The sequence below is a fragment of the Vanellus vanellus genome (assembly GCF_965231255.1).
Source record: "Vanellus vanellus genome assembly, chromosome: 1".
NCBI classification, from domain to species: Eukaryota; Metazoa; Chordata; class Aves; order Charadriiformes; family Charadriidae; genus Vanellus; species Vanellus vanellus.
In genome coordinates, this window is record NC_138905.1 from 207,306,080 (window position 1) to 207,329,921 (window position 23,842).

The 23,842-nt window shown below is 38.1% G+C and overlaps 1 protein-coding gene across 1 annotated transcript; it reads right to left on the reverse strand.

The window, feature by feature from the left end:
- Positions 1-1,052: 1,052 nt before the first annotated feature.
- CFAP300 (cilia and flagella associated protein 300) lies at positions 1,053-22,601 on the reverse strand (the record flags this gene model as incomplete). The annotated part of the gene is made up of 7 exons (XM_082481935.1): positions 22,464-22,601; positions 21,899-21,980; positions 20,159-20,231; positions 14,339-14,505; positions 11,891-12,063; positions 5,604-5,670; positions 1,053-1,184 (listed from the first exon to the last, which is right to left on the reverse strand). Exons 1-7 carry the CDS (start codon positions 22,571-22,573, stop codon positions 1,053-1,055), a joined length of 804 nt encoding a protein of 267 aa, XP_082338061.1. The 5' UTR covers positions 22,574-22,601.
- Between the last annotated feature and the right edge of the window lie 1,241 nt (positions 22,602-23,842).

Consider the following 23,842-nt stretch of genomic DNA (forward strand, 5'->3'; position numbering starts at 1 on the left):
ACAGCACACCAAACAAAAGTTCGGAGTTACGCCCGCCCGAATCACTCTCCGCCGCCGGCTCCGCCCCTCCTGGGCCCGCCCGCACCGTATCCGACCGAGGCAGCCTGTGCCGCGCAGCCCTCCTTGCGTGCGCCCGCCCGCACCGCCTTTCTCGCGGGGGGCGCCCGGCGCGGGGAGGGGGCGCTGCCGGCCATCACCCCCCAGACCCCTCACCGCGGGCGGCCCGCAATCTCCTCACACCTCGTCTCGCCCGCCGCCCCTCCTTGCTCGTCCGCCCGCACCTCTCCCCACTCCCGCCCGCCCGCTCTCGGATGCGGCGGACCGGTGCCGCCAACCAGAACTTTTATTTTTTTCTTTTCCCCCTCCCCGAACTTCTATCCCAACTTCCAGGCGGCCGCGCTCCCCTCCCCCGCCGGGCAGGGGCTGCGCCCCCACACGCCTCCCGCCCGCAGGGCCTGAGGGGGGGCTCGGCCGGGGACAACCCCCTCCCGCAGCGAGGGCAGCCGCTGGGCTGAGGCGGTGGGGCCCGGCCCTTCCCGTGGGGAGGAGGAGGAGGCCGGGGCCGTCCGGGCAGCGACCGCCCCGCCACCGCCGGGCCCCCCCGGTGGCGGGGCGGCCCCGGCCCGGGCGGCCCCGGCCTCGGGGTCTGGGGCGAGGGGCGACGGAGGGCGGTCGGTGCGGGCCGGGCCGCCTGACGCACTTTTCTCCGGATTCCACGGAGATTTCACTTGAGTCCAAGAGCCTCCACCTTTTTTGGTGGGTCTGCAAAAGCTGGTTCGGAAAAGACACTTCGAGAGAAATAACCTTTTATTAGATAAAACGGGTGAGGGAAGAGGGGAACAGAACTGGCAAGAGCACAGCTTCAAGAAGTGTGACTTTTAAATATAGAAAAACTTTTGTCGCTAACCATGTAGTAACACCTAGGTGAGCGTGGGGTAATGGAGGCGTACATCCTTCCTCCTAAAAAACTTCAGCAGCTCCCACCTGGATGGGTGCGGAGAGGCGGCCGCCCCCTGTTATCACGCTGGAGAACAGCCAGGTTTCATTATAACTTAGTTGGTAAATGAGCTCGCGCCAAAACAGTGGTACAGAGCGTGCACGTGTCGCTTGCAGGGATCCACGATCAAGTAGGCAAAAGTCTGTTGGTGGCTTTTGCTTGATGGGTAACACAGGCCGTGGTCATCCTGAGAGGAAATGGGAATAAAAAAAAAAAACACACCAGTATGAGTGACAGCACGGAGACCTGCGACAGAATTCATACAATCCAGATGAAATGTATTATTTTGTTCCAATTGTAACAGTTTATTTCATGGCAAAAAGAGAATAATGGTTTATTTAAGCAGCATTATGTCTCCATGAGGATCCTGACACTACGAACGCACAGTAGTTCTGTCAGAATAGTTCCAATAACCTTGAGGTAAATGCAATTTTAATATAAAATGTAAAATGAAACATGCAAGCACGTGTTACACAGTTAGAGCCTAAAATACAGATGATTAAATATACAATGGCCCAATCATACTTCCTTTGAAACAGAAAAAAAAATTAAGGACTCTATATCACAACGTAAAGCCGTTCTATCAGTAATTCACTTAACATTTGTTAATGCATCTATTCAGTTTCAAATATTTGCATTTAAGGCAAACCCTCCTTACAGCTCTTATTAACAGCTTTGAACTGTTACTGAAAACATTTTGTGTGCCAATCCTCAGAAAGGGGAAGGGAATTTGAACAGGGAATCCCTTTGAAGGGAATCTGGGCACCTAGCTCCAAAATCCTCATTCTGAAAAACACACGCTCAGCTGACGACCAGCCCAAGAACTGGGCTCTTGCGTTTCACACCCCGCATCTGCCCACCTCAGTAAAAGCTTCAGCGCGGTCAGGGCAGCACAGCTCAACACACGCGTCAAATCCAGTAGGGATCCAGAAACTAGGTGGGGGGATTTTTGGAGGGAGGATTTTATTTTTTTTTTAATTCATTCAGTCTGGTAATTTAACATCTAAAAGATCGATCAACAAATATGTAGCTGACACCTCCTTTCTTTTAAATGACGTACCAGTTTCCTCCTGCTCCCCAGCACCTTTACACAACAGTAGAAGAGATGTATGTTCTGTTCCACTTTTTTGCCTGAGGGAAATTGCTATATTGCATTTATTGATCATTTCCTCCAGGAAAATTTTGAACTCCTGGACTACAGACTATTCCAGATTACAGGCACATCTCTCACATTCTTTTGCTGAAGCTGTCTTCCTTTGCATAAAATAATCCATCTTTTTTGGACCAAGCAAACATGGAAACTGTAAGCTCTCTCAGTGGTTAAGGCAGTCAGCTTAGAAGGAAAAGGTCTGGGTTCTGATTTCTGCTCCGAGGACCATTTGTGAATGTTATCCATTAGCTGTTACTGGTGCCCCATTTTCTCTCCTGTTATTGCAAAGAGGATGAACCCCCTACTATATGTTCTGGTGTCCTCCTTTGGGGAATTTTTCAGGACAGTAAATCTTAAATTAAGATAAGCACCACCATAAAAGCATTGTTTAAGACAGGTGGAGATTTGATAATGTTTATTCACAGGATTTTCCAATGGTAGTCAAATGCCACAAGCTAAAAACAGCATTCTATTTTTAAGCAACAGAACATACAAGCTCTGTAGCTCCAATTTTAAGATGCCTAGCTCTCTTCAGGTGTTTTTTAGGGATACACGTGTATCAAACACTGGATTCTCAACTGCAGTACGGAGAACAAGCTTTAAGATTTTACAGTACTCAGCACAATGCCTTTAGAGTTTGATCCAAAAATAACCTAAGCTCATGCATGACACCGAAGAAAAGGAAGAGTAGACCAAAATCAAGATGTGATTGCTAGTTAAGCTTTTTTCTTGTTCCTACTGAAGATCCCACTCCTGCAGTCCTTATGGAACTGACTGATGTCAGTTGAGGTTTCCACTGTTTAAAGGCAATGTTAGCACACTAAAAATTTGTTCAACAACTCAAGAACAAAAACGAGATAAGTTTTGGTGATGAGGCATTTCAAGAAACTCTGGAATATATCAAACCCGGTATCAGGAAAATAATTACTCTAACTAAATTAAAAGGGTTCTTAAATGTATTTTAATTAGTAAAAGAGGTCATAAAAACCCTGAAGTACTTGAGCATAAAGGCTCTGGCATTTACACAGACTTACTTTGTTTTTTAGAGCAATAGGGCGCATGTACACAAATGAAGAATCATACCAATTCCACCTGCAGCGTGGACTTCGGTTCAGACATGCAGGGGGTATAATGAGTGATTTACTGATGTTACAGTAGGATCATTTTATTTTCTCTTTGTAGGAACACAGATAATCAGCTGATGATTTAAGAGTACATATGCATAGCATAATGCATAGTATAATGCAGAAATAAAGATACCACTGAACACGTCTCAAAACTGCATCATTTTATAAACAATTTAAAAAAAGAAAACCTTTTTGTGTAAACTGTACATTACACTGATTTCTAACGCTGCCCTAGTTTGCCTTCAGGTGAAGAAAGTTCTAAAATACCAGTTAGCATCCAAATACTTCAGCTGCAACAACGTTTCATGGTGTGCAAGCCCCAGAGCTCTCAAGGGTATCTGGAGTTCAACAGAGTGCTTGGTCACAAGATTTAAAATTATTTCTCTGGTGATGCCCAGGTCTAATGAGTTTTGATGCTAAACAAATCTACAGACATTTATAACTACACCTTAATACCTTGAAATATTTACATCTCTAATAGTGTGCTTTTTCAGATACTGTTTCCAAAACAAGGTCTTCTCAGCCACAGCTTAAAAAACAAATAAAACTGAAGGGATGGTGTCAGTATAGCGTTACATAAGTTCTTAATTCCTGATTCCATCTCTACTTGTGCAAGTATACACGTATATTTATTTGTCTATTTATTAATCCAGCTTGCAGAAATGTGTGTTCTTCTAACTTCTCAGCTGCTCTCCAAGTCACTTTTACCAGAACAGCTTTTATTTATTTATTTGTTTGTTTATTCATTTATTTATTTATATAAGGCTAAGAGGACATGTCCATTTCTTTCAGATACATTTCTTTCAGAAACCAAAAATCCATGGCTTAAAAATTGTCAGCTCAACATTAAGACAACACACTCTGCAGTTATTTACCAAATGAACTCAAAACCTAAATCTACTGAAGAAATGTAGTTAGCTCCTTGAGAAAAACTTCTCATCACAAGCACAAGACATTTGTGCTCCAGTAGAAACCCTTCCTGTAATTTCCAAGTAGAGTTCAAAGAGTTTTGATCCACATAGCTAACAATTTATGCATACCTGTTTAAGCCTTTCTCTATTCTGCGAGAAAATTCTTCAGGAAACCAGAATTTCAAAATTCTTCACAAATTTTCAGAATGTCCTTTAAAGTCCAATTTTCCCCCAAAGCCAAAGGGAGGATAGCCTGCTCTGTATTTACACTGGATTTTCTTTTTGTCCATCCACTTATTTGTTTTCAAAAAGTTGACAAAGTTTGTATCTTTTTCTTTCCTTTTTTTTTTTTTTTTTAAATACTGATGATATTTAATGTGTGGCAAAGACACTTAGGGGAGCTCTTAAGTATCATGCATCTACCTAAACATAGAAATCTGCAAAGTTCACATCAATACACTTGATTCAGAGATGGGGAGGAAACAGTAGTAACAGAAGAACATCACGTTATTTTTATTACAGTCTGCAGCCTAGTAGATAGGCAAATTTTGATACATCCATAAAGTGCTTATTTTCAAAAACCCTTCAAAAGCCTTTTATGAATCACACATAGTATTTAAAAATGATGACCCACAGATGAACAACTGGGCTATTGGCAACTTACAGGGAAGTTTGTGCAGTCTGAAATGACATCAGCTAGTTCTTTTGAAAGTGGGTACGTTATCTGACATTTAATTATTACATATTCTGGTTACTCAAGAAGAATTTGGAGTAGTTCATCCTACTGTAACAATTAAGTGACAGATCTGCTGAATTGAGTAAACATGCAGCCAGTTCTCAAATTATCTTGATGGTAAATGTATGATTTTGCAAGAGAAACAGATAGGAATGAGCCTTGACAAGGGAGGGGAAAAGAGGTTAGCAGTCATCTCACCACCCCAGCCTTTTTGTGTACTAAACTTCCTTGCAGTCATTACAGAAACAGATGCAATACAAGCTATTAAGAAAGCTCTAGCAATATTTCTAAAAACAGAACTATGCAAAGTCAAGAGTGGATTCTTAATCCTTACTGCTATCTCAAGTAGATCTAAACCCAAAATTACTCAGACCTAAAGAGATGTTTTTTTTATAAACTAGTTTCTGGATGACTATTATGACTTCAAGTGTAATCCAGTAAGCCTATTTTTAGTGAGCTACAAAATAAAACTTTAGTTGTTGGTTATTGATGAAGAGTTAGTAAAGAGGACAAGAAAGCAGGATGAGATCAGAGAAAAAGTTTGTGAAGAAAAAATGACAACAACTATGGAAAAATAACCCTTTCAAATGGAATATTATGCTTTCTTTGTGTAAGTATCGATTCATTATTTTCATGTTATACATGACAGTAAAATCCTGTACCAAAAATTATTAATACTTACATATGCAGACACTCTGAAGACTGTAGAAATAATATGTATTTCTTTTGTTTCAGGATTCTTTTGAACACTGAAATACAGGGGAATAATACATACTTAATACATACAGTAAGCACTGATTATTAGAATACTTCCTTTAATAAATACATTTTTAACATTTAACACTGTGTTCTCGCTCAAATTTGATCAAGTCCAAATTAATAGTTAAAATTCAACTCATATCACATTGACCACGAAAAGCTGTGCTGACCATTGTTAGAAAACATGGATATTACGACATTTTATTGAAAACTATCGAACTTATCTAGTCAGCTGAGCGGGTTTCACTGTTTTCAGCTACTAAATCACAGCAATATTACCAAGACCTAGATGACTCCATCATAAAGTTTGTATTTTGATAGTTATAAAAAGTTATTCAGCTAAACGTTTTCTAAAAATCTTCACATATTCCTTGAGAAAAAAAACTGCAAAGTGAACTGTATCTTAACACAGACTACAAGAAGTAGCAGCAATACTGGTGAAGAAATGCAGATTTTAGCTCATTTTTAATTAATATATAATTATAGTTTGGTTTCATTTTTCCTCCTTTGGGATACTGTATATATAGACAGCTATGCAAATTAGGATGGTAATCGCTCTCAATTTTTATATTTCTACACTGTGTTTGTTGTGAAGACTCACATTTCTTCCATCACAATTACTAATAACACTAAGATATTATTGCAAATCATCTCAACAGATTTTAAACTCAAAATATATTTTAAATGTGTCATTTTTCCTCAGTTCTGCTTTAAGTGATGCTTACATTTCTTCATTAATTAGATCATTTAACTTCTATTAATTTATCTAATTTCACAGATTCCTATTTACATTAACTCCCTGTGGAGCAGTTGAGTCTCATAAACTCCATACTTACACAGTTCCAAGAAATGCATAGCTCAAAATCTGCCTTGTCACAAAAAGGTTATGTTCCCGGGAAAAGTCCCAATATAGCCAAGTTGCTAGAGGATGTGTGTTAAATATGGCCCGGTTGTACACCTCACCAGCTCCAAGCTGTCAGTGACAGCAGCCCCCTATTACCGCTGCTTTCACAAAGCTTCTTTTTATAAGAACAAACAACCCCCAAATCAACCAACATCATCTTTGTTGATTCAATCTCTCCAACCAATAAAAGAAATTGACTCTCCGATTAAGTGATTTCATCTGTAATGACATAGGCATGTACGAATTAAGCCTGTACTGTGAAGTTGATCTTTCCTGTGGTGAGTCAGTAAGGAGGCTTTCTCAGAATTTTTTTGTCGCAACTGACATGTTTATATACTCAACAGTGGATTAAGAGGGCACTGCTGAAACTGGTACTGGCCCCAGTTGTGTGCCTTACCACCCCTCTAGAGATTACTGCCTTCCCAGCAGGGACAGCTCAACTGGTTCATGACTCAGCTTCTGAACCACTGCAGTTTACAGATCAGCATATTAATATAAACTAACATGGACGTCAGTTTATGCTAACGTGCCGGGCTGTAAACTGCAGCAGTTCAGAAACGGTTCAACCATCTCTGCTGAAAGTGACAACTTTCAGAACAAGGTATGGAGGGTTAGTGGGGTTAGCGCTTTCTACCATGGATCATCACCCCCAAAAGCTACAGTTGTATTTAAGTCACTCTGGCTTCATATTGTTGTGGATGAAAACAATGTTTTAAATTTCTGGTTTCTTAATTTTTATGTTATATATATCTAGGATACCAAAGTAAGGGGTGACAGAGAGTAAGTCTTCCTCTTTATACTCCTGCCTTGAGAAATTTTCCCCTTGTGGTTACCTTCCTGTAAGTCATTTTTCAGACTGAATGTTTATTTCTAGTACTTTGGTTAATTTTAAAGGCAAAATAATATATCTGCCAAAATCAGATGAGATTCTTCCTTTGCTTACGTGAAAGAAACCAGAAGGTTGCCTTTGACAAGCTCATTTGCTCTATTTGGTTTTTTATTTTTCCTAAAAAGGTTTTAGAAAAAAATACCTTGTCTTCTTGAAGAGGATAGTATTGCCTTAAAAACAGTCTTAATACCCACCTTTGTTCTTTCAAATTGCTAACTTCTAAACTATTCACTGAATATGGTCGTTCCTTCATCACTTTAATGTGCAACTATTCTCTTTTTATGAAGAGCAATCTTCCTCATCATCTCTCAATTCACTTTGGGTTTTATTTATATCTTAACCTTACTGGCAATATTTTATTAGGCTTTCCAAATGTTAAAAGAACAACTCAGTGCTTTCACATAAATTCGTTTGTTGTGGGGGAAAGGGCATAGAGATGGCACCGAAAGAAGAGAACAATGACCACAAGATACTACGCAGATGTCACCATGGAGAGACACTGTTAGGAAAATCAGGGGTTAAGTACAGAAGACAAGATTTATCAACAAAGCTGCATAGACGAGATTTTAATTAACAAGTTTTTGCCATGTAAATGTATTCTTTAGCTAAACCAAAAATACTACAACAAGGATTTTGAAAACATTTATGTTACAGAGGATACAAAACAATGCTAAAATTATTACTGCTGGATTAGTAACCAACAACAAGTTGTACATCAATTAATTAGGAAGTAATTATTACTCTTTTTACAAAGGAGAAAATGCCTGCCATTTAATAGTTGTATTTGGAAGTCCCAAGCTGTGCTTGTAAAATATATAGAGCAGGTAATTTCAAAAGATTATTGCATTCTCTCATAATAAAGCAATATAAAGGAAAATACTTTATAAAATGAAATCTCAAACCATTTGGCACTATTTTGAACACTAGTGCCCTGGAGTTAGAACTCAGGAAAGGCCAGAAGAAAGGCTGTAAGAAAAAGCGAGGAAAAGCTCGTAACAGGTCTGCCACTCCTGACACTACAGACTCTTTTGTGGAACTCTTCATGCCAAAGCTCTTTTCCATAGGAAAAACTGTTACAGGACCAAACAGTGTTGGTTTACACCTCTGTAAGCACATCATGATTAGACTAAGTTCAGCTGTGGGGGCCAATTTTTCAATGTACATCAGCTAGCAGCTAATAATTATTGTACTATCCATTTGTTTTTCAGCAAGCCTTCTGAGCCCTCAAGACATAAAAATTAAAGCTTAAGAAGAGTACAGTTTACAGAATTTTTTAATACCACGAAAAGTTTTTAATATCACTTTACAAAAAGTAGAAAGTATCCAATGTGACTGCATACCAAGATGAAAAGAAACCAGACAGAGGATAGCATTCAAGAATAGAAGAATTGAAAGAATAGTTGGTTTTCAACAGCAATTTGAAGGTGAACTATTTGGTAAACACAATTTAAGAGACCACTACTCTCATTAGCAATTGTTTACTGCAAATAAGAGGCTATAAGAAAGTAATTTTCATTGCTTTATTTTCTGGTGTAATTTGTGCAAAAATTAAGTATGTAACAGCGCACAGCATGAGCTAAAAATTAGAAATCAAGTCAAGACTGGCATAAGTATCCCTCTTCAGAGCTGCATTGCTCAACCTTTCACTGACTTTTTCTCTCTTAAGAAGGTGGTAACAAAACAGCAATGTTAGTTTGGATAAACTGGGGGCAGGGGGAAATGAGACAAAGCAGGAGACAACCATGATTGTGAAGGGGGAGGAAAAGTCTGAAATGTCAAGATCAAAAGCTTTTCTCATGGGACCAATAGAGAACTTAATATTAAAGGAGAAGAATAAAAGATTTAGTTAAATTGTGAGTTTCTTTTTCAACTGTTAGTCAGTGTTAACATCAGCTCCAATGGCAGTGAGAAACCAGCAGGCATTTGTAGGCATAGAAATGAAGAGACGTAGTAAATAAATATTGAAGATCAGTGCTGTCACATGAACTATGTAGATGTACTTCAAAACTTTGGAGGACAGAAAGCAAACTGCTAACTGGAGAAAAAAAAAAAAAAAACAAAACAAAACAAAAAAAAAACCCAAACCAACAAAACCAAAACCAAACACCAAAAAAACAGAGGAATGGATCTTGATAGGTTTTCTCCTGGTATTGTATAAAGGATAGAAGTAGCAAACGAGAAAAATCACAGAAATATATAAAGGGCCAACAGGGAACAGGTTGACGGTATAGAGAAAGCAAAACTTGAAAAGAGGATCAAATTGTGAGTAAGCTTTTGGCAGATGCTTTTTTTTTTTTTTTTTTTAAGTAGCAAGAACTACTTGACATCCTTCTTGAATTTTACAGCAGGAAAAGGAAAAAGAAGGGGAAAAGGCTTCAGGAGATAGGAAGGTAAAGAAAAGGAATGGCTTAGAACAAAGCTTGAACGTGTTTAGGAGAAAATAACTCAACAGCAAAGGGAAGCAAGAAAGTGAAGGAACTGATTGGATTTGTGCTTTGTGCTAGGTCAATTCAGCAACACAAGAGCAGAAACAGCTGTAGTCAATGCAGAGTCAACTAAGGCCAAGGATTAGAGTAACAAACAGCTTGTTTCAAGTGCAGAGTGAACGATTTAAAAGAAAAGGGAGGGTAGAGCTGAAGCACTGATAGGATCGGGTTTTGTCATATTCTCTATTTCTGAAGAACCCACTTGATTTCCATCTATGTATGACATGAAAATATCAAAACTAATCACACTAATAAGAAAGCTCTGGTAACTAATTAATTAATTAATGTGACTAATTAAGTAATGTATTCAAAATAATACATGCAGCAATCTAAGTTTGCTATTTCTAAAAAGTCTTGGAATATTGATAACGTTCGACTTCTCTGTTTCAGTGGTTTCTCTAGAAGTATGAACTGTTCTACTGCTATTTTAATAATATATTTTAGATGACCCTGGGAAAGAGCAAGTGACTAAATCAACTTGCACCCTGAAAAGTACTGACCACTAGAAAATCTGAAAGCTGCTTAGAAGTTATTAGAGATTTCTAAGCTTCTTTAGTTAAGTACTACAAAAAATTCCAGAAACAAGCCAAATATTTTGTTTTAAATATTTTGTTTGGAAACAGCAATCTATACACAAGTGCTACAAAAGTAAAGAAATATTCAGGTGATTCAGAATCACTAGGTCTAATCCTTTCATGGTATCTTTGTTCAGACATACACATTTTACTCTATCCAAAGACATTTTAAGAACTGACATAATGACAAATACATCTTACACTATCTTTTTCCTAGTATGCTTGTGTATAATGTTAAAATAGGAGATGAAATAGCAATTGGTCACCATTCCAAATAGAGCTGACAAGGAAGAAAAATTTCAATTCCTACTTCAAGTGATTTCAAACCTTTGTAGTGTACGTTGTAGTTGCATTACTTAATATCCACATTATCAGAGTTCTTGTACTATCATTTCAGAGGTCTGCAGTTCTTTTCCATTGTTCAGGTTGATATTGTTCTTTATACCATCCCACAAATACTATGAATGGCGAAGTATAATATAATATAAAATTTTAGTAATATAATTGACGATCTTCATATTCACATTAGCTTAGCTCGGAATGAGTCCTTGCACAACCAATAGCTACATTCAATTTCCCACTAACCAGGAAATAAGACATTTTATCAATCAGAGAAGTCAGCATATGGGTTTATCAAAACAGGCCAAAAAATTGCCCCTTATTTCTGAATTTGAACCTCTGATCAATCACCTCTAATCTCAAGAAAAAAAATTCCAAACAATTCCATACACCAGACCTGGCAAAAATGTGTTAGTTCACTGTGTGATGTTAATAGCCAGATTCTACGACCCTTAGCTTTCTGCTGCAAGAAGTGTATTTGTGGAATTAAGAATGCCAAAAATCCAACTGTATTGAAAAAAAATAATTAATAACCAGCTGGAATAAAATACATGCAGAACTAAAAATTTCAACTAAAGTATTTCAATTTTTAAATCCTAAGCCAAAAGCAGCTTGAAAGTAGTCCAAGACTATACATCCAAGACTTAATTGTTGATATTTTATCAATGACAGTGGGAACACAATCTGGTTCCAGTGCCACATCATGTTTTCAGCAGATGATTACAGAAAAAAAAGAAAAAAAAAAAGGGAGTGAATTATAAAACATCAATGTCCATATGTAATATAAAATAAAGTTTTTATGTGGGACAGATGCCATTAAAATTGCTTATATTTTGCCATTGAACTACTACCATTGTTACACAGTATTTTGATAGTTGAAGACAAATAAGCTTGTAGATTGATTAAATAACAGCCCCATTTTTGAAGCAGTAATGCACAATAAATTTACACAAATCAGCACAAAGTATCTATGCAGAGCACATACATATACAATTGTATAAACCAGAAAACACTTACCTCACCAAGTCTTTATATAAAGCTTTTGTAGTTTCTAAGTATGGGCCAACTACATCTTCAAACTGGCAAAGAGTTCCTCCAATGCAAAGATGCTTAAAAAGACAGAACAGAAATTCCTCGCGATCCAATTGACTGAATAAGTCATAATGGTCTGAATCTTCCAGAAGCAAGACCTTGTGGAACAAGAAGATAACAAAGAAGTCTAATAATCTCAAATAAGAAATTTTCATCTAAGCTTATAAACAAGGCAACTACTTTGCTGTATGTCACACAGAGTTTATACCCATATAAAATGTATGAACTAGGGATGGAAATAAATAAGTACTTCTCTCTAAATCCTTCCTCCAATGATGCAATGATGTTCAAAATTTATAGATACAACATAAAGCAGAATCACTGTCAGATTTGTGCCCACAAGACATTAATGGAAGATTTTTCAAGAGTCTTGTTATTCACTGGTTAATTGGTCATCATGCTAATGAAACAATCAATAATCTGAAAATAATCTAGTTATAGTTGGTATGTCGATCACTGCCAATTAGTTTGTCTCTGGTAACTTTGCCTACATTTCCTTTTTTACTCTAAGTTTACACAGTTATCTCAGATTTGTAAAGGAATCCTAAGGATCTCCCAGAGGACATAATTCACACTCACATCATTCTGTACTGCAGACTCTAGTAAGCCTTCATCTGCAGCCTGTATAAACCAGACATGCTATCCAGCTGCCTCCATGCGTCTCACCTGCCTTTTGCTGCAATGTCCTCTGAACACAGAGGACTTGCTACATTAGTCCCAACACTGCCCACTGTAAGAGAGGACAGGAATTGTAACTCAGTATGGCTACAAGATGTGAGTCACATCAGCCAAAGTACAGATGCCAACCCAGGCAAAGGCAAACTGGTCAAAGCTAGGCATGAGCTTACTGCTCTCTGGCCCTCTATATAACATCACTACACAACCTGCGTAAAAAGGGGTCGGGGTGCAACTGTTGTTGACGGCCACCTCATATGTATCCCAACTCCCTTCTTGGTTGGATCAAGAGAAGACATGACAGGTAGGAAAGAAACATGGAGTTTTGCAGATGAAGGCCACCGTCTGACTCCAGGAGATAGACAGTTTGCTGCCCCCTACAGTCTACTGTCCTGGGGCACGGACTAATTTCATCTGAAGCTTTGACATCATTCCTGGAAGATTTTGACTCTGAATTCTTTCTGCCATCTTAGGTCTTATGAGTAGGAATCACATTCATTTCAAACAAATGTGAATCTGTCAACTTGCAACTTGCAAACACACACATCCCTTCCAAGGGAAGGGAAATGGAAAGAAACTGAAACTCCAATGATTTCTTATTTTAAATGTTGCCTCTAACTTTCCTGTATCCAATATATCTAATTTTCAGAAAACTTTTCACATGTACCCAACTTAGAAATAAATACATAGTATTTTGAACGGCTAGGCTACAAACCACATCTGAACTTCAAACATGAGCTTGAGTTCTCTCCTTTTCCCAGAACTTTACAAGACAGACCAGTATTTCAGGCCACATCCTGTAACCAGTGTCACTGGTTCAAATACATTGCCTTCAAAGGATTTGCCAAGTGCAAATGAGTGCAACTCTATAATTATTAAGTACTTATGATGATTATATATACACGGAAGAGCAAAATCCAGTTCTCCCACACTATGCTTTGCTAATGCTAAACAAACATAAGTAAAAAAAAAATTGTTAGCTTATGAAGTCAAAAGAAACACTTATGGTGAAGATATATGTTGATTAAGAAGGTGCCACTGTTAGAGAGATTCCTTTTCAGAATAATCTGTTCTCTAACACCTCCACTGGAGTATAACAAGCAGGTTTTACCTTGCAGGCCTGGTCAAGAGTTATATTTAGTCCTTTTCCAGTGTTACCCTGAAAAATAATTTCCCTTTTCACAGTTTCCTCTCCTTTGTTTCAGTGAAAATATATGAAGAAGCCGTTCCTTAAATGCCTTCACATATGATATGGACAGAATTCCTGGCCAGGAATGCTTCAGGATGTAGCTGTTGAGTACATTCAGTTTCATCAACTACCTGGAAGGCTGGGTGAACACACAGCTCTGGGTATCGTGGAACCTTCCCATTGGCACCATTTGTTTTCCCCTCCTAGGCAAACAAGTAGCTGTATTTCCCCCCAAGCAAGCACTGACTACTTGAGACAAGGGTGGGTAGAAGAAGATTTATACCTTTTTCTCACATCTTGAAAGAGAGCCCATGTGGAAAACAGCCATTGCTTTCACACATTCAGGCACTGCAGCACCTCAATTGATTCTATCACACGGCCATCGATGCCCATTTTTACCATGGAAAGTACGTATTGTCAGAAAAATTACTGAAAAATGTGTCCTCATGTACACATGGTACCTACTAGAGTATGAAAAATTATAAGAAAATACTCATTGCTATACTGACCTTCCTTAATTCATCAGAGATGAGAATATCATCGTAATAGTCATCATAACATTTCACAATATCTCCAGTTTCTCTAACAACTCCTTCAGTGTATAGCCGATCAAAAAATGACATGGAAATTTGTGTACAGGGCACCATTGTAGCTTCAATTTTTGTCACTTTGGAACCTGGAATACATAGGACAGCTTCATTCCAAGTCTCTTGCAATAAATACAATAAGAGAATTTCCATGTAATAATTAGTAACTTGATACAGTGTGGAAATAATCAGCTTCTCTAAATGCTTGTGTGTGGCATATTCTTTAAAAAAATACAGATCACATAAGTATGACTCAATCACACAGTTCCTCAAAAACAAAGCAAGCTAAGAAATAAACAAGTGTAAAGAAAACATTAAATTCATCTGATGCTACCCTCTATTAAGACTCATGTGTCTGCTCCCCCTGTTGGTAATACTATGAGCCGAAACAAGTAATAGGTGAAACACCATGTGAAACTCAGCGTCGCCTTAGATCACACCCTCAGAATATCATATTCTACACCTTAAGCCTTGAAGAGTCTGAGGACAAATACCAAATTTGGCATGATGAAGTACAAAAGTCAATAGCTGCCAACAGCATCCCACAAAGTAAAAACCAAATTAACAGCCCTGATGAATTTTTGGTTTAAGTATTATAACTGAACTTTTTGAAAATTTATTTTGTAGCTACTGTAAGCTTTAATAACCAGCTATTTCAGGAGATGAAAAAGGTACGATTAGTACTTCCTGTATGAATCAGGAGTATTAAATGTAATCATTAAGTGCAGAGTACATTTTTCTGTAGTTTTTCTCTTTTCTGTGCCAGCAAGTCATCCAAGGTTTGATCCTTGTTGGTCCTAAACATCTAGTGCCATTTGAGATGCCCCACAGTATTTTACTTAATGAGGTATCAATCCATAAGGGCACATATCTTTTCTACATACAGTGTTACATCTACAAATTTTTATTGTTGGATAATTTATGGCACCTCAAATAGCATTAGATGCCATGTTTAAGAAGCTTTGGAGTCAGTTCAGTTCCATCAGCTCTCTACGGTCAAAGTGTTCGGACGAAATGATGGAACATATTCTCTGCTCATCAGAACACATTCTCTGCTCATCTCCAGGTCACCATGAACACCCTTCAAAGTGCTTCTGGAACAGGAGAGGGGAGGAGTGCACAAGTGAGCATGAGCAGGAGTGAGCATGCAACACGAGGGCAATGTGTCTCAGCAGAAATAATATACACAGCATTCCAGCTTTCCGTGACTTTACTCTCTTGTTCTCTCCTCTGTAGGTTCAACAATATCACAATATCAAAAAGCTTTTAACTGTACAATTAAAGATAAAATTATGTCATGTCCTGACAAACTGACCTAAAGGATCACTAAAGATTAGTACTTAGGAAATGTACAAATTTCACTAGATGACAGTATTTCAGGAACAGAAACATGCCAAGAAGGGATGTATAAACCATGATGCTTCCAAGAGCACCTATCATTTCATTCTGATCCTAATCTTTGCAAGCGTAGTATAACCTAAAATTTCTCTTGCCTCCACACTTCCAAAAAGTCCTTGGGATTTCTCCCATATATTATTACATGGAGGTTAAGTTGGACTGGCATTTTGGTATCTAAACCTGGGTAAACTGTACCACCCACCTGATCAACTCTAAGAAAAAAATTAGAGAGAAGTTACAAGCTGATGGCTTGAAAATGTGTCTACTTCAGCTAAAAATACTCGCATGAAATTTTATAATTATTTTATTGGGCCAATGTGATGTAATGAAAATCAGCTATGGAGAAAAGCTTGGTATTTAATTGCTTGGCTTCATATCTACAGATATGGTTATGAAAACCATATCTTTATTCATTTCTTTATTAAAGAAAAAAAGTTTAGGACATTCTCCTACCTGTCCACACAGTGACTATAAAAAAATAATCAAATTATGTAAGCAAAATCACAAGTCAGAAAAAACATGACTTACAGCCTCACAACTTAAGAAAAAAACTCCAAACACTGATTTTTATTTATTTATTTATGCTTCCTCCCATCTTTTATTTTATAAGAGATTTAATAAGAGCTAAATCAGCCTCTAACATAGAAATTATTTTGTGGAGACCTATGAATCAAAAACTGAGTCAAGACGTATAAAAATCAGATGTTAAATGACTTGAGAAGAAAAAGAGATATCTTACATTTTCCCGGTTATTGAGCTCAAAGTATAAGAAATTGAGCTATTTATAGGCCTTCAAATTGTTAGGATTTTATTGGGGGAGGGGGAGGAAAGGAGCCATAGTTCTGCTCTGAAACAAGATTTTATGAAAAATCTCATCAGGAAAAAAAAAAAATCAAGAGCTTTGTAATCTATTCAGTAGTTCAGAAGACCAAACTATAAATGGAAAAGTTTAAATATACTGGAAGGTCCTATTCTCCATTTGAGAGGTGAGACTTGAAATTGGAGATTCAGAATTTCCTGGAAAAGAGTGACCAGTTTTAATAACACTGTAAAAGTGAGCAATAAAATAGGAAGAAGAAATGCCTTGACAATTCTGCAAATGGAAAACAAAGAGCTGAGAAGTACTGAAGCAGATTAAGCTTCTTACAACAGCTAGCTCTGGAATATCTATAAAGTGCTGCTAACACACTTTTAAATTAACACATTGCATATCTAGTGTGGGGCAGATAAACCCCAGATTAGGTATATTTAGAATTCCTCCAAAGTTTAAGAAAGATTTTTACCTCAAGGAAACATCTTGCAACTCACTATTTACAAAACAGTTTATACAGAACATACATAATGCAAGTTCAGTGCTCCCTACTAAAAAGATGGTATTTCAAAAGTAAAAGGTGCAGATTGATGATTAATAGATTCAAATGACTTTTTTTTTTTTTTTTGCAAATGATAACTTATAACAGTAGTATGAAAAATTACTTCCAGATTTTAAAACCCCACACCAAAGACAGCAATCATTAGGGCTTCAAGTACATACGGCAACTCAAGAATCTTTCTTAGGCAAATACTTAACTTTTATTTACCCAAAAAGACAGTAACCCTATCCCTTTGAAGATAACATTTCAAGTGTTAATTGAGCTTAAGCAGATACAGTCCTGCGTCCCCAAGACTGCTGACAGGTGCAAGGCCAGTAATGTGTCCAAGGAAAAACTACTATTTAGTTTTCATTGCAGCTATTTGAAAATACAAGACTCAAGACATAACTTGGTATGCATCAAATTTGTTCCTTTTGCTGCTTTTTTTGCTGCTATTTTAGAAATACAAGAGTAACAGATGAAGGGGGTGCTTAAAGCACATGACAGAACTATCAGGTACTTTGCCATGCAGCCAGAAAGAGGGGAAACAAATATCTCTACTGCAACAGGCAAAAAAGCCTGGTGTGAGAATAGGTAATTAATTATATGTCTGATCAGATGAAGAAGCCTAGAGTATATCCTTGTGCATTTTTTACCTAAAATGTTATATTTCAAGTAATGTTAAAGCTGAAGTCCTTGAGACAATGTACTAATGTGGGATCCTACCGGGAATCGCAACGCATCGGGGAGCTGGGGAGAGAGGTACATGTTGCATTCCTTGGGGACCCCATGTTTTATGCCACCTTTTGATCTAACAGTTGGAGACTGAGGATGTTACAGTCTGACAATATTAAGGTGAGGATGAAAAGCAGTCAAAAGAAGAAAAAAAATGAGATTAGACACAGGAAAAAAGTAATAAAGTACTTTTAGAAACAGCTTTTAGGAAAAGGAGATAGAGAGAGAAGAGGTAGAGATAAATATGAAAGTGAAACCACACCGACTGAATTAAAAAGAAAAATAAATTCTTAGTGAGAAGGTAAAAGGGGGCACAGTCTGGAAAAAGACAAAACAATTATGAAAACAAACACTCTCGTAAAGTAGTATTATATTGATGTTTTATATAATGCTGACATCTTTCTGTGGGTATGTAAATAATTCCTGCCCAAGCTCACAGCAGGGAAGAGAAGGGAGGTTTTTAAAAACCTATCTAAACCCCACTTATGTTATGCATCAAAAATATCTCCCCCCTGCAAAAAAAACCTAAAATTGTTTGCAAGAGAATAAATACAGTATTTGAATCAAACTAGATTGTGTCATTTTCTTCCTATTTTCTAAAAAGCAAAATAAGCCAATTTCCAGTATTTTCTTTCAAGAACAGGAACTTGTTTTTAAAAGAGTTACTTTATAGTGATAAGAAAATTATATACCTGGATTAATATATTGCAATGTCTGAAGAAGAAAATACTAGAAGATTATTTTTTACCTCCTCCCACTCAAAGCTTATTCTTACTATATTTTCAAAAAATGCACATGAAGACTAAGGATAGAAAAATGTGCCAACATTCCTCACCAAAAATAGGCAAAGAATGGGAAGATGAAATTTTAAGAGCAAATGGGGTATACCAGCTGTTCAGGATTTAGACAGGGAACCCTTCCAGTCCTCAGAACAAAATGCATTACTTCTGTGCTGAGGAAGATTGAGCAGAATCAGGAGTTAAGATGGTATACTTGGCAAGTGACCCTCCGCTCTTAAACACAAGGTATGTAACCTACTGACCTTCACTACAGGGACTGGCAAGTCACAGGCTAGACAGATAGCCTAAAAAAAATTCTTGCCTAAAGCGGGAAAAGGTTTACCCATGGTTTAAAATATATTTATTTTCTTTTTGCTTGCCAGATTGAAAAAGAGGTACCTGAAGGGCAACTTGAGATATTTTTTTTGCATCTTATATATTTCAATTGTTTTAACAGCCAGATACAGTGTTTGGAAAATAGATTTTGCTGACAAAAAGGTGGCAATGTCTAATGTCATTGTATATAGTGGGGAAAACTTATGCCAATTCCAAAGAGTTGAAATGGAAAAGTTAGAAAATTCCCAAAGCTCCATTAAATATTTACACACAGTAAAGTATTTGCAGACAAACCAAAAGAACTGAGGACTTCCCACTACACCCTTTTAAAATATTCCTTTTAAGGAAAATCACTTTAGCAATATCAGAGTTCACATTATGCATAAAATCTCATTATATTATCACACGCACTTGCCTTGAAATTTTGCGTGTCATTTACATAATCAAAAATACCATTTAAAAGTGGTGCCATAAAATCATGTGCTATTTGCTCTTGGTCTTTCTCCTTCAGTGTCTCATCTTCATCTACAGACATAATCAAGTGTTATAAGCAGTTAATGGTATAGCAACAAACTAGAAGTCAACCTTATGCCATGACTACAACTAGTGCAATCTATGACCCGGCACTCTTTCTGTGCCTAGATCACTTCTGTTGTGCAGATTGCATATTTACACAAGCTTGGGGCTGTGCTCTATCTGATCTTCTGCTCTCTCAACTTTAATTTGTAACAGAGCAATAATTTCAGATCTGTTCTAAGAAAGGTGGTTGCATCTGTAGAAGAGGGTCTTTATCTAAATATTATCTGAATAAGGTAGTACTGTAATTCCACAATTAATACAGTTGATTATGTCTGGATACATGATCAGGTCAACTGGATTTCACAGACCATTTAAACACACTTCTAGTAGCTTGGTTTATGGATCAATGCAGGGGTCAAGGAAAAAAGTGTAAAATGTGAGAATTTAGTAACAAACTAGGTAAGAATCTTTTCTTATTATTTAGTAAAAGAAGTCATTCTTTAAGATTATTCAACCAGGTGAAGATACACATATATGATCTGTCATTATTACAAAATGGTAAATTAGAGGAAAATAGCTATAACACAGACTTTTTACGCAAGATTAATTTATTCTAAATTTACCCAATGTAGTCCATTGTCCTGAAGCTGAGAGCAACTTTAAACTGGAGTTCACATTTTGATCATTAAAAAATGCCTATAGTATTAAAATAAGAGAATATAAGTTAATGAAATGAAACATAAAATCATCATTTATAGTGCGTTGGATACTTTCAAAGCAAATTATAGGGATCCAATTAGTAAGTAGATTCTGTATGGTCTTTCAGTTTGGATACTAAATATCACACGACAAATACATGTTTTTGTAACTTCGTGTAGCCAGTGTCTTATATATATTCAAGATATCTTCATGTATATATTTATATATGCAGTATTAAGGCTTTACAGCAAAGTACTTTGAGTCCAAGAACACACAAAAAGGTTGTATGAAAACCTTGCAGGTACAGAAAGTGGAAGAAGAGATGAAACAATTCTATCTCTGCATACAATGCTGTTGAAGGAAAAAATTCAATGCTAAGTATGATTGCAAAATGTACATTTTGTAAATAAATTTGAAGCTTGGAGAGTGTAGAGACACAAAAAATATATTAAACAGATACAGAAGAAATACATAAGTTATTGAAGGGATGGAGATGATGTTCCACAGTAAGATTTTAAGTATTCAATCCTATTGATTTATCAATTAAAAAAAAAAAGACATGCATAGTAATGCTGGTAGCTGACAAGATTAAATGAAAGATAAGCCAATTAAGAAAAATCACACTTACATATATGCATACGAGCAGAGTGAATAATCATTGAAGGAGCTGCTAAGAAAATGATGGATTTTTCACTCTTTGCATCACCAAATCTCTTTACCACCTCTCTGGGATACAGAGAGATCAGACTACATCATGTAATGGACCCTTTGTTCTCAAATAATTCACAGCTACTCAGAGTTCATCATTTCATAGTGATATTTTTACATTTTTAATTCAAAAGAGACAAGCATTGACAAGGTAAATGCATATTTTGTAAACTTCAATCACTTGAAATGTTTATCAGTGGGAGATGAACTATTGGTGTATTTCTGTGTGAATTGCTTAAAAATACAAAGTGGATGAACTCTTTATCCAGGATAACAATATAAAGTAGACATAAAACAAATCAAAGAGTTGTTTTTTTTTTAAAAAAAAAACAGATGTAAAAACCACACTGTTTTTAAAATCACAGAGTATTGTTTTATTCTGTCTGCAAACAGATGAACAGATTTGACTTTGCAGACAAGAAAAGCAGAGGACACAAAATCAGCAAAAGACTTGAGTCTCAAAAAGCTGAGTGCCCAAAATTCCAGTATAAAGTAATGGTAACCAGTAACCAGATTTTCAGATCTACGGTGCACATGCACATCTAATTGCATGGTGTATTTACTGTGACAAAGCAGGAATAGCTGTGAACAAGTGTACCAACTGCATGTACACTGTTTCAAGTCTCCCTCTGGGTGGACTTCCCAACATTAAATGCAGTGGCCAAGATCATAATCCAGTTCAGATTCCCATTCTTGGGAACGCTGAATGACTAAATTGTTCCCTCTTAAAACAGAGTAATACTAGTACAGACTAAAATATTTTTACTGGACAATACAGTTAACCCACAAAATAAGACTTGAGCACCACACCTAAATCACCTACTTTCAGACAGACAGCGAGCAGGCAAATAGCACATTAACACTGCTACAATGTTTGCCATTATGCAGTTTTCCAATAGCTGTAATTTCCTGGAAAAAAAAAATGTCAACTTAAAATGTAAAGGACTTAGAACTACCATGACAAATTCGTCCTTTTGATAGGGCTTAAACTGCTGGTCAAAACTGAACGCTTGTGCTGTGATCCTGCCTTGCATGGACCTGAAATGGAAAAATAAGATGAAATATTCTGCAGACACACTAGGTACTTATTCACTTTGCAAATTTCCCTCGGGACACTACATAAAGTCCTATTCTGACCAATAATCATACTTTTTTTTTTTTCCTCTTTCTCTTTTTCACTCTCCCTTATACCGGCCTCCCACCCCGCTTTGCGGGGGGAAGACGGGTGAGAGCACAACTGCCGCTCAAGCAGCATCAGAGCAACGCTGCGAAGCTGAACTAAGTCTCGGAAGACAAGGATAAACGCCTTGCTCCTCAGAACAAGCCTTTTACGTGCCTGAAAAATACTGAGGGGACTTCCTATTAAGGAGGAGGGGGGGAAGAGAGAGGCCGGGACCCGCCGCCGCTGCAGGGCGGGAGCCCTGAGGGGGCGGTGGCGGCCCCAGCCGTCAGCACCGCCCGCCCTTTCCCGCCTCTCAGCGCTCCCCGCCGCACCAAGCGAGGCGCCTCTCCCCCTCCCACCATTTGAGGAGCCGGTCCCCGATGGCCCTGTCCTCCAGGCAGGGGAAAGCTTTCTGAGGCAGGCAGCGGAAAACGAAGGCCGCCTCGCAGCGCCGATCTCCGGCGGACATCTTCCAGCGCCGGCGGCGGCTCGGCGGTTGCCGTGGAAACGGGTGCGCCGCCGGCGCGCTCCCGCCGCCGGGCCCGGCCCCGCTCACAAGCGTTCCGCCACGCACAACTTCCCCGCGGGGGCCGTCGGGCACGGCTGTCCCATTTCTGACAGGATTTCTTTGATTTTTAGCCACAAAATCCCCTAATTAAACATCAGTCTTCCCCCCGCCCCCCTCTGCTCCTGTCTATGCACCGGGAAAACGCTTTCTGGCTTGCCAAAGGAGGACCTAGCAGCCTGCGCGCGAAGGCAGGGACTGCCATTGCTGGCTTAATCAATGCCACCCCCAATAACGTAACGTCAAACTGAATTATGAAAAGCCTAAAGTTATGAATTATGAAGCTCTAATGAATCAGGGCTGCTTCTTGCTTCCCATGGTGTTGAGCTGTTTGGGAGCAGCGAGGCTGTGCTTTCGAGCTCTTCCCAGGGGAAAATTTAAGGAAAGTACATCGCTGGTTAAGGATGTTATTTTTAAAAGACCAGTAAAGCAAGAGACACCCTGCAAAACTTGGGGAATTTCATGCCCTTTGCAGGGAAAGCAGCAAGAGTTTGAGGCCGCTGCACCATCTCACACTATATCCTTTAGCGATCCACCCCCCCTCTGAAACCAGCTCTTGCTTTGCTGCAGATTTCCAAAAATGTCATTTCCCCATTAATCTGCAGCTCGGGCCAAACAGCAGACCCATTTCTAAGAAGTTTAGCAGTGATTTTGTTTGTTTCTAATTAAAAAAATCAGCTGAATCAGCTATGATTTGATTAGAAAGCAGAGGAGAAAGGTGCAGCGTGTCCCGATGCGGGGAGCCGAGGAGCACTCCTGTGTCTCGTCGGCCTCTAAAAGACGTCCTACAGGTTTAACTTGTGAGACACATTACTCAAACAGGCTTGTTCTGAAGGAATCCAGAAGAAACTGAAGAGAGGACCCAATGGAAACTTACTAAGTAACTTTATTTTTAAGGAACAGGCCTAGCTTTAAACTATTAACATAGCTTCAGTAGAATTCATTGCTCACTATCACTACATTTTGTAAAAGAGTGCTTACACCAGTGGGCTGCAGTTCAGCAAATCAAGTTATTGTGTAGCAGCTATATGACATTCAAGGAGCCATTCCCCTGTAATTTCTCCATTCTGTTTTCTCCAAGTGTTTTCCCACATGCTTCCTTTTTTTTTTTTCCAAAAACTTTACTTACACCTTAAACAACAATAGAAAATAAAGCTACACTACACTTCAAGA